The 12490-nt window shown below is 30.1% G+C and overlaps 1 protein-coding gene across 1 annotated transcript; it reads right to left on the reverse strand.

Moving 5' to 3' along the window:
- Positions 1–3940: 3940 nt before the first annotated feature.
- LOC7492130 (uncharacterized) lies at positions 3941–7094 on the reverse strand. Its single transcript, XM_002307181.4, has 4 exons — positions 6716–7094; positions 5225–6007; positions 4453–4500; positions 3941–4366 (listed from the first exon to the last, which is right to left on the reverse strand). Exons 1-4 carry the CDS (start codon positions 6896–6898, stop codon positions 4052–4054), a joined length of 1329 nt encoding a protein of 442 aa, XP_002307217.1. The 5' UTR covers positions 6899–7094; the 3' UTR covers positions 3941–4051.
- Between the last annotated feature and the right edge of the window lie 5396 nt (positions 7095–12490).

The raw sequence follows: 12490 nt of genomic DNA on the forward strand, positions 1-12490 counted from the left end.
TGCAATTTTTTTTAATGTTATCATGCAACCTTTTGCAATGGCATTAGAACTGTCTCGACGAGCTTTTTTTTATGGTGGGATGATATCTATAGTGGAATGACAGTAAATCTCTAATAAACTTTTCTTTCTTAATATGATATTGTCAACTTATTTTTTATAGTTAATCATTACTATTTTTTACTTTATTTATTGTCAATTTTTTTTAATTATATTATTAAATTAACTAAGTTTATTGAACCAATCAATTACTACACATAGCTCCTTTTTATCTTGCAAGTACTACCAGCCGATGTTCAGGTCTTGAAAAGAAGAGCATAGATTTAACCTCAGGGTCTTTTTGATCTTATAAATTAGATATGTAATGGGTGCCAAAGTGTAACTGAAATCATTCACTTGATATTGTAATTTATTAGCTAATGCCCATATATTTTCTAATCTGGACTTGCCTGCCATGTTCTTAAATCGGACTACAAATCTGACCACAAGAAGTCATTGATTAGGGATTTGGTAATGATGATTGAATTTTAGAATTAAAAAGGGAATTTCATGATGAAAGGATTTGACCCTTCAAAAAACTTAACCACAAATTGGCCATGGTTGGATCTTGACTTCTTGATACCTAGTGCTTAGAAGCTTTACAAGTAAATTCGATAGCATTATTGGTGAACTTTTATTTGATTTAATGACAGAGGATTTTTGTAATTTTGGACTTTTTTATTTTGAAATAATTAGAAATGGGAATTTAGCTCTATTTTTATTGATGTGATTGACTCGGATTTTGTTTGTGTAAAATAGACTAAATTGCACACACCTTCAATGTATAGTGAATACAAGCGCATGTACAAGTGCCACATTCCTAAGAGCAAATAAATAAATAACAATTGTATTAATTTGAGATAACTTTCTTTTTATTTGAAGATAAATTAATTGATTAAATATAAATATGATATAGTTATCGTGTTCTCATTTAGTTTTTTTTATTGTCAGATAAGATTTTTCAATATTTGATTTTTAAAAAAACCGATTTTTTATTTCAATTTCATCTTTCGATTGATTGAGAATTGATTTTCATGTTTTTATTTTTTAATTTACTTTCTAGGGAGTTTTCCCATTCTTTTACCCATGATCGCAGGGTTAACGAGTTAACTTATTTTGACTCGGATTTTTCTTTCATTGCTTTTAATTTTTTTTAATTTTAGCATTTGGCATTGGGTTGTTTGATAGTTGAACTTAATGATTTTATTCAAATTTTTTTTGACGGGTTACCTTGATGTTACGATGAAGTCACATATTTAATGTGCCAACCTGGATGGGCTTGAGTCAAGTTTTTTTTATTTTATTTTTTTCTATTTTTTTTTTCACTTTATTTACTATCATTGTATTTCTTCATGCTATTAAAATAATCAAATTAATTAAATCTAATTAAATCAACAACTAGTCTTGTATTTTTTTTAAAAAAATATTTATATCATTTTAATATTTTTTAAAAATTAAAAAAAATTAAACCTTTTCATGCACCGGTCACTATCTAGTAATTACTATTAAAGACGAGGAGGGCGGGTATACTTCTTCTTTTCTCTTTATTGTTGTCTCCAAAGTTATTAAACCTACATATTACAGGTTAAAAGGACTAACTTACATAAATCAAAATAATCTGGTTTTATTTTATTTTTTTAATCAAATTAGGTTTTGATAGAGTTAACCGATAGGAAGTTGAATGTATTCTGAAAAAACAAAAGATACTCGAGTTTGAACCTTTTGCCAATTGTGAATCTGTTCATAGACATCAGTTTTTCAATACGAAATCTTCCAAGGGCAAACCTAACAAGTCTCCTACGTACCTTCAGAAGGATAATTTCTTCTCAGGTTAGTTCCTATCATGTCTCAGAATCCACCTTAAACCCTGTCGATAGAAAGATTGTTGTTCATGACATTTCAGAAGGATGTGAGAGCGTTAATCCCAGGAGGTGGTTTCCTGAGCTCCTCGTCTCCATGGTCTAAGAGTGGAAGGAAATACAACTTCTTGATCCTAACGGTAGCCAGAAATGGCACCTGATTCTACCCTTCCACAGCCTTCACGTCGAAAACCCTATCCTCCTGGTCTTCCAGGACGTCTCTCCTCGGGGAAGGCGCTGAAGCCGGCGACTTCCACATCCCAACTCAAGCCCCAGACCGAACCGGAGAAGAAGAAATTAATCCTGTAAAGCACCTTGCTCTAGGCCAATGACGACACTTGCATTTCGAAGATTCAAATTTGTAAAGTAGCTATAAGAACAAACTCCAAGAAACAACAGCACAGGATCGCAGCTTGCAGCTGTGTCGACATGGCTTCACAGAATTAATGTTATCTACAAGAAATCAACAGTCTGAAATCTTAATAGTCATAATCAGAATGGTGTCTCCGAAAGCGATGAAGTTGGTGGCAGACAGGAAGCAGATGGTAACTGGGGCGGCAAAAATCATTGATATCAACCTCAGTTATCAAGTGCTAATAATGTCGTTCTTACTGCTCAACAGCACAAATTTACATTATCAAGCAATATGTAGCAATGATTGTGAAAGATAGCTGATTAATCATAACAAAGCTATGCGGCCACAATGAAGGCCACGTTGATGATATCATCATTTTATTAAAAGAAACAGAGAATCCCAAATTCTTCTCTCCCTCGTTCCATCATCAAAATATTAAAAGAAACAAGTGTAGCAATGTATAGCATTAATATATACAGCCTATGATCATTGGCAATTTATCCCCTACATAAGATTTCGAAAAGAGCAGGACCAAACACACATACAAAAAATAAAAAATAAAAAATAACCATCACCTTAAATAGGAGAGGAGATACTAGATTTGTTGTCTGCACTATGCAACGTGCTAGGCAAAACAAAAAAAAAAAATTAATGTAAAAAAAAGCTAGGGTAAAAAATCAAAGTCTTAAGCTATTGGTTTAATTGGTAATCTAAATAATATTATATAAACACACAACAACATCAACAAATAAACTAACAAAAAAAAAGTCAAAAGAACCAAACTTAAACCCATTTAGATCAACACTAAATGATAAAATTATATATATAAGAAAAATTAAAAAAAAAACCCTATTAAATCGGGTGAATTCAAAAACCTGTGACAATATGGATATAAAATTGAAAAAATCTTATAGAAATAAAAGTAAGGAAAAAAATTTTGAATGATGAAATTGAAATAAATCAATTTTAAAAAAAATAATCTGCATTAATTTTTAAAACCAATGATCCAGATCATGAATATTAGGCTAACTTAATAGAAGAAAAACCGCAAAAAAAATAACAAAGAAAAACTAAAATAAAAAATAAAAAAACATTAGCTTAAAGGGGAAACCAAGCAAACTCAAACGAACCTTCTAAACCTAGTCTAATCTCTAAAAATTTTAATTCATAAAATTATGGATTCATGTTCAATCAAGAAATGTAAATCTCATTCAATTTAATTTTGAATGATGAAACCAATAAAAAAATATTCAATTTTGCTTCCAACACTTAGTTCAACAGTTTTTGTTTTTGTGTAAGTGAAAATTCATAATTACAAATTTGAGTCATGATGCAAGATATTTAGTTTTTGTTAATGAACACTTTCGAATTAGAACGAAAGCAGCTGAATTATGTAATTTTGGATCTAATTTCTCAAAAAAAGAATCAAACACAAAATCTTTCCTTCGATGAAAGCTCCCATGCATCAATCAAACCACAACTACTACTATTCTTAAAGGGGAATGATTCTCTTTAAGGCGCAACCCATTCGTGATTAACATTGACGTCAAAACCAATTACAGGTAGAAAACATGGTGTGTGGTATTAGGGTTAGCACATGAGCCACCCTTGTTTGTTGCTGCGGTTAATTTCTCTCGTTCATGTCAATTCCTCACAATAATAGTAGCTAATTTACATTGTAGTTAATCAATAATGAAAAAATAATAAATCTTATTGAATATAACAAGCCAAAATAACAATCAATATTCATACAGGTGGAGGGAGGGACTTGAGAATTGTGCGATCACCTACGACCCCTTCATCACTTACCCACCTTCAGATTGCTCACTCCAACACCCAACTTCGCCACCTTAGATTCACTTTTAGTCTCGTTCTGCGTAGAGCTTTTGAGATTGAGCCATGGGTGTTGCAGGCACTGCTGGGCAGTGGGCCGCTTCTCTGGTGTAAAATCAAAAAGGGGACAAAGAAATTCCGCAAACTCCCGAGCATCATTTTCAGAGAATTTGTATTTTTCAACCAGCAAGCGATCAAGTGGCCAAAACTTCAGCCTCCGAATCCTCTTAAGATCCCCATGCCTGTCAAAATAATCCTTGGATAGAGCTCCTCCAATGGCTATCTGCTCATATTGCAATTAAAAGATAAATGAACGAGTATGAGGTAACTAGAAAGCTGCAGGAGGCTGTTGAGAAACTATGTGCCTACCTTTCTTGGCATCTTTCCAAGGAGTTCCATCATAAGAGCAAGGTGATCCTGAAACCCTCCCAAAGAACAGTTTCATTAGCAGATTAAATAAACAAGTTCAGAGATACAGTACTCCAACACATACAACAAACAGTTTGCATTCTGAAACCCGTGATGGCTTAAACATTTGCATTGTGAGTTGCATGAATAAGAAAATTACTGCACGTTTTTATTCATAGAACCAAATGTGATTGTAGGCGATTGGCAATCAAGAAAAGACATTCAAAATCAGTCTGGTATGATGCATCAATGCAAATATGCAGCAGGCAGGTTTATCAAGAAAACATCTCTCTCGAGGGAAAACAGAAGTACAATCTGGACACGTGTTACTCATTCATTTGGTCTCAGACAATAACAAAAATGTTATAGTCTTGGTGCATGCTATCTTCCCAGCCACGTCCTACATCTTTGTGTTGTGTTTTACCCCATGCAGACTAGTAAAAAGGAAATGAAAGGCAGGGTCTGTCTCAAGAGATTAAGAAATGGACAGCATACGAGAGCAAAAATACAAGTCACATTATCACTAGTATACATTGATAACCTCAACACAGAAGCCGGATTGCATTCAGTTTTATACCATTTTCCCTAAAATTTGACTATATTAGTATTTGCTATCCTGTCTTACAAGATAACATGCCATGCACAAATCTCACTAAAACTTTAAAATCCAGTATGCCTTACCCTGATAATTTCAATTTCTGACAACTATAAAATCCAGAAAAAACTAGCCTACCTCATCTTCACTGTAGTCTTGTCCATCCTTGGGAGCGAACAACATGTCCCCAGTAGCAAGCTCAAACGCCGTGCAAGCAAAAGACCACATATCAACAGAGAAGGAATACCCAGATCGCAAAATGACTTCAGGAGCTCTATACTGTCTGGTTTGAATTTCTTCTGCAAACTGCTTATCAGCCCAACACGCATTTCCAAAATCAACAACCTTGCACCTCACATCAATCCCATCCAGAGATCGCTCAGGCTTTTGCACGGCTCCTCCCATTGAAACTCTTCTTCCTGATATCTTAGCAACTGCCCTCTTTGCCCTCCTTTTCAACTTCTTCTCGATGAGAGTCATAGTGGAAGTACCATTATGGTTTCCCTCAGGCCTTTCCAGGATTGGTGTGAGCCCAGACCTAATTGGATCTTTGGCAGGATCAATGGTGGAAAAGAGAAGAATATTTTCGGGTTTTAGGTCAGAGTGGATTATACCAAGTTCTCTATGCAAGTAATCCAAACCTGTCACAATGCATTTACAGATCTCTCTAACTTTATCCAATTCAAGTCCTTTGTAACGATTATGCCTGATTAACCTCAATAAACTGTCACCAAGAAATTCAAGGACCATGCACTGATGCTGCCCATTTGGCCCTGCATGCTTGAAGTGGTCAATCAGTTGCACAACACACTTGGAATTTGAAGGGTCACTGTTAGCTATGGCTGAAAGGAGTTCAATCTCATGAAGCGCAGCTTGAGCAAATTGTGCTGCACTTTTCTGGATCTTAAGAGCAACGTATTTCTAGAAACAGAAACAAAATTACAATAAGGTTAAACAGAATAAAAACAAAAACAGAATCTCAAATCAAGCTAGGACAATCGTAAAAGAAGAGAAAACGCTCAAGTCTTTTCATGACAGGCAATGATTCCAACTACAATAGACACTCATGATTATATATGTACATGGCTTATTGAAACAACCGGTACTTTTTTTTTCTTTTTTGATAAATATAAAACAGCAACAACCACCAAAACTTCAACCAGTTAACGGATTGAGTCTTCCATGATCGCCGTTTAAACTCACTTCTTAAAAATTTATTAACTTTTATTGTATTATTTTTTTTCACAGATAATGAACTTTAACACAGTTTAACGGATATTTAAAAAAAAAAAAAAACTGCCACTAAACGGACAAATAGCAGTCCCATTGATCTCATCAAGCAAAACACATCCGAAATATAAACATAAATAGGAAAACAACAATTAAATATAGAAAAACAAGCATTTCCTCAATGATGATCCAAAGAATAATAACTTTTTCTTTTTAAAAAAAATGCAAATTCGTTACTTGAACATTTCTTCATTTAAATAAAAGGTGCAACAACTCTAATTAATTTAACTGATGATGATCCAGTAAAATCCAATGATCAATAATTGAACATCTCTCATTAAATATGAAATAAGATTTAAATTTAACGAAAAATAAAACAGAAACAGATCCAAAACATACAGAGGATCGAGTATCGTAAGCGAGCCAAACAGTAGAAAACTGGCCCCACCCCAGCTTTCTCTGTGCAATATAACGGCCACCGGAGAACTGATCCCCTACTCTCACCGCATGATAACCTCCTTTGCGGTAGGAATCGATCCCCTCTTCATCTTCCTCCGATGCCGACGACGAAGAACACGACATCGTTACAATCAATCAATCAATCGAAAAGCTGACCAAATCAATCGGCACCGCCTGACTTTATCAAGAAGAAGAAGAAACAAGTGAGTTGCCTCTGATTTATGATCTGAATTTATACTGTTGAAGAAGCTTTGATGGGCGTTTTTCCAAGAGAGTCTCCACTTTTTTCTCTCAGCTCTTTTTAAAGGTGTGGGCATTTGTAAAATTGGGCTTTTTAAAGTGGATATTTTAATTGCCAACTTTACCCTCCTTTTTTGTTACTTTGCGCATTGGTGACTGCTTATTGGTGGGGTGGGTTGGTCTAATCACATTTCTGGGCTCGGGAATTTTCCATGGTTGATGACCCTTTAGCCACCTGCCTCCGCCTCCCTCCCTCCTTCTTTATACAGTTAGATATTACCTGGATTATCTATAATCCATTATTGAATTCTTTTAATAAATATTTGAATTACAGTATAAACATCTATCACTCATGCTAACGACTACCACTTACTCTATGCTGCTTCATTATGTCTATTTTATATTTCGTTTACAGATACGAGGTGGCGATGCAACCCAAATTTTATGACATTTTAAAAAAAAAATTCTTAAATTAATTTGGTGTTTTATTTATTTATTTTGATATGTTTGATATTGAAAAAAAGTAAAATTTAAAAAATTATTTTAATATATTTTTAAACGAGAAATATTTTAAAAAACTTTCTTTATTATTGTTTCAAATACCCTTAATATAACATGAATCTTGGATGTACAAATAAATATTGCTACGTATCAACTTAAAAGTTTAAATTATTAAAAAAATCCCAAAATATAATTTAAATTTATATAATTTTCTGACACATCTTTTTGGGTGAAAGTTTTTTAAACTTGAAATTTGTATAGATTTATAATACCTTACATTTAATTTTTATTAAATAAAATAAAAATAATAAGATTCAAAAATAAAAATTTTAAAATATAATTTATATAATTCTATCTAAATACTACGAGGAAAAAAATCGTGATAAATTTGCTGAGTGTTATTGATAGGATATTACGAGAGGCGTGTTTGTATTGATGTACAAAAGATATTTTACCTTTCTTGATGTATGTTGATGTCACTTGTAGGCTTATAACCATCACCCTTTTGTTATCGCCAAAAATGCCCTTTGTCTGAATTATGTTGATTTTATTAAGATTGATTTGGATATGGATTTTTATTTTATATTTTTGTAAGCGGTGATTTAAGTGCATAAAGATTTGAGAATTATAAAGTATTAAAGCTATAAAAAGTATTTTAAAGGTGAAATATTTAGAATGTTTGGTATGAGATTAAGGAATTATATAAAACAATAGGTTTTAATTGAATCATATCATGTTTTAAATTAAATAAGATCATTAGACATATTAAATAATATATATTTACGGTTCCAACTTTCAAAAAAAAAAAAAAAAAGGAAAAGGCAAAGTTTTCTTACTTGAAAACTGTTTTACTCCTCCTTTCTAAGGTTAACATTTAACCCTTTTTCAGATTTAAATATTAGCTTCATTTAAATTTTTTCCTCTTCCTGAAAATACACCAAACATTAGTAAAAATGGAGATTTTCTTACTTGTAGAGAATGTTTGGGAACGCGGTTATTCTTAAAAAAATTAATTTTTTTTTGTAAAAAATTAAATTTTTTTATGTTTTGATGCGCTGATCTCAAAAATAATTTTTAAAAAAATAAAAAAACATCATTTTGATGTAAATTTATTCTAAAAAATAAATAAATAACAAGTAGTGGGTAGTAAATTATAGTCAATTGATTGTTAAACAAAAAGAAATGGAAGCAAATGACTTCCCTACCACAATTTCGTCAAGCATTCCTTTTCGACATATAGATGGATTAGCCTTCAAGTCTTAGCAACTCTTTCCTATCTCAATCTCACACGTCCAAAGTGCATAATCTTTGCTCTCCTTCAAGCCATTTTTTCTCTCGAGCAAATTTGAAAAAAAAAACAAATAATTTCAAATATTGATCCCACATGTAGAAAAAATTGAATAAATTCCTATGTATAAATGCTAATTAACAAAATAAAACTGCAAAAAATTATGAGATCTTCGATTATGATCTTGATGTGGAATTTAATCATAGGTTTTACTAACCTTATAATTTGTGTATATTTTTCAAAAAAAATTGGTTGACGTTTAACATTACTCTTTTTTTATCATATGAATTACACATTTAATATATCTTTTTTATTATTTAAATGTAAATGAACTTTCAATTTCACATTTGTCCAAAAACCTTTTATCTTCTTTTTTTTCCCATCACTCGAAGAGGCCATATCACTATCATTACTAGCCGACTGCTACTCTCGGAGCCAAACACGTTATATATATATAGATTAAAAAAAAAACTAAATGAGCACGGCGTGTGTATTTAAAAATTGTTCATGCTCTTACAAAATACTAATCAAGGGGGCATTTTTTTTGCATTTTGGTATTTATAGTTTTTAAAGTTTACATTTCATCGTGAAATTTCATTTCTATCACATTTTATTTTTTATAGTTGAGAGAGGAGAGAGTGGTCTGAAAGAGGAAGACATGAGAGAAAGCTTTCGGCCGACAATATTTTAGTCATATAAAATCTTAATCCTAGTGTCATTAGCTTATTCATTGAAAATAATTTAAGCCTTAAATAGTACTGAAAAATAGATTAAAATAAAAAAAAATGTTATGATTTTAAATTCTTGGTCAAAAATATGTTTTGAATTTGATAATGGGTTTGGGTACTAACTAATTTAGTTAAGAGTTAAGACTTGTCATCGATTATCTTAGACTTTCAAAACATGCTCATAATGTGAAGAGTAATCTCCATCTAGAGTAAGAAATATATTTAAGGATCAAGGGAGGTCAATAAGAGATATATTTTATTCGTGAATGATACAATAAATATGTCATTGCTAGCCCAAAGGTCTTTAAACATCTATGTTTTTTTGTTTTTTTTTTTTTATAATAACAACAATTAGTGGGTTTAATATGTAAATCAAAGGTTTTAATGTTGTGGGAATATCTACACATCATTTAAAGCAATATGAACTTGAAGATGTCTAAGGTCATTTTAATATAATCAAGTCCCTATAGAATTTAATTTGGCATCATAAAATGATTTTCATTCAAAAATATATATATTGCCGAAACTCATCATCAAAATTATTTTTATTACCAAAATTTATATAGTTATAAAAACCTTTATGAAAAATCATGTTAATTATATATTTTAATATTATCACTCAACTCATTTTATACAAAGAGCAAGGCTTATTATCCATTCTTAGCTAAAAGAACATATCATATGTGTTCTTACACTATTTAACTATTCTCAGTTGAGATGGTGAACTTATAATTTTAAAAGATTTGTGTTTAACATTCAAATTGTTTTGTAACAACTTTTTTCCTCTAAAAGTAGTGTCCTTGTCATTTCTAACAAATAAGAACATAATGAAAAACCAAATTTCTTATCTTTATTTCTTATATGTGAGTAATAACTGAATGAGTTTTTATCCTATAAATACCATTATTTGACTTCATGTTTTACAATCTTACATACTTGATATTTAAATATTCCACAAGCTTTTACTCACCATTCTATCATCTTAAAGCTTTAAATTCTAAACTATTCTCTTTCACATCTTGAGTTAGATTATATCTCTATAAAGACTTTAGATTAATACATTGTGATCTTCTATTATGAAATGGGATATCACTTGTGAGAGTTTTATTTATTGTGAAATATAAGCGGCATTTGAACAAGTAGGGTAAACTTTGGTTGTAAGCTAATCGAGAGGTTTAGATCCTGATCTTTAAAAACATTTGATTATTGAAAATTGGTCTTTGTCTTTTTTTTCATTTCATTTCTATTAGGTTATTTTGATTATTTTTTTTTTACAATTTCATCCTCCATGAGTTTATTTCCTATCAAATTTGATCTCTATTTTTTTTATTGTTATCTTTTTTTTCTTTAGCAAGTTTTTTAAATTGATATTTTTTTCACAATCTCATCATTCAAAACTAAATTGGTTGGGAATTAAGTTTCTTGATTGAACTCGATTCAAGGATTTCATGATTTCCATGGTTGTGGGGTTTGCAGGTTAACCTGAGTTGACTCATATTTTTTCCATTGCTTTTTTAAATCTTTATTTTTTATTTTTGTCTTTCAACTTTAAGCTACTCGATAATTAAGTTTCATGATATTATTCAATTTGCATTCGAACACAATTACCCTGGTATCACAACTGTGTTAGAGATTTTGCATTCTTGATCCAGGTGGGCTCAGATTGAGTTATTTCAACCTTTTTTAGATTATATTTATTTTCTTGGTTTTTGTCCTTTAACATTTTATTTGCTAGAGATTAAGCTTCACCTTTTTTCATTTTCAGTTTTTTTGTGGAGTTATCATGTTCTCATTTGATTTATTAGGAATTAGTTTTCAAATTTTTTTTCTTGCATTTCTTTTTATAAGATTATCTTAATCTTATATCTATGGTTGCAAAGTTTGCAAGTTAACCTATTTTAATTGAGGGTTTTTTTTTTTGTTTTTTAATTTTACCTTTCATCGTTGAGTTATTTCATAACTTAGATTGGCTCATATCAGGTTCTTTTTCATTTCTTTCCATTGTTATTTCTTTCTTTGTTTAATTATTATTGTTATCTTTTTTAATCATATTATTTAAATTATCAATTAAACCAATGACCTGGGTTTTACTTTTTTTTTCTTAGTAATTTTTTTACCTTGAATTCCCTTATCCATGATGGAGAATGATGGAGAACGGGCTACAAATCTAGTTATTAATAAATAGTAACAGCCAGTGATTAAAGCGAAAAGTTTTAGAGTTCTATGAGCAAGTTAAATTCTTAGATTCAACATTTGGCTTTTTTTTTGGTCTTTGACATATTTTGTTCTAGGTTTTTTATAGGTTTTCAAAGTCTGATAAGTTTTTTAATTATTTAATATTTTATTTTTTTAAAAAATATTTTTTTAGATTCTTAATTTCAACATTTGACTAAATGTTTTCTCTTTTAATTTTTCTTATACTTTGACTTTTTTGTTTCTATTTTTATAGGCTTTTCAAGTTTGTTAATTTTTTTTTAATAATTTACTGTTTTATTTTTTTAAAATTTAATTTTTCTTTTGATAATTCAAGGGATATTTTCATCAAAATACAAAATGACATATACAAAATATATATTAATGTTTAAGGACAAAGAGGTTTAAAAGAATTTTACATTTATTTCATTAGATATTGGCATTGCTAATCAATTTTTTTTCTTCTATAACAATATAGGTAATGTTATATATTTAAAGTATTTTTATAAATATTTTTGGTTTTTTATTTTTCAAAATTTGATTTTGATTTATTTTGAGTTGATATTCATGATATATTTTAATTTGATTTATATAGGATTTTTACTGATATTTATTATTTATTTTATTATTTTTTATAAAATTATTATGATTTCATGATCCTGATTATAAGTTTAGTAAGTTAACTCAGATTAATTTAAATTTAACTCAAATTATTGTTTTAAAAGTTTATTTTAATTTTTCTTCAAAAACTAAACATTATTATTA

The sequence above is a fragment of the Populus trichocarpa genome, chromosome 5, assembly GCF_000002775.5.
Source record: "Populus trichocarpa isolate Nisqually-1 chromosome 5, P.trichocarpa_v4.1, whole genome shotgun sequence".
Classification (NCBI taxonomy): domain Eukaryota; kingdom Viridiplantae; phylum Streptophyta; class Magnoliopsida; order Malpighiales; family Salicaceae; genus Populus; species Populus trichocarpa.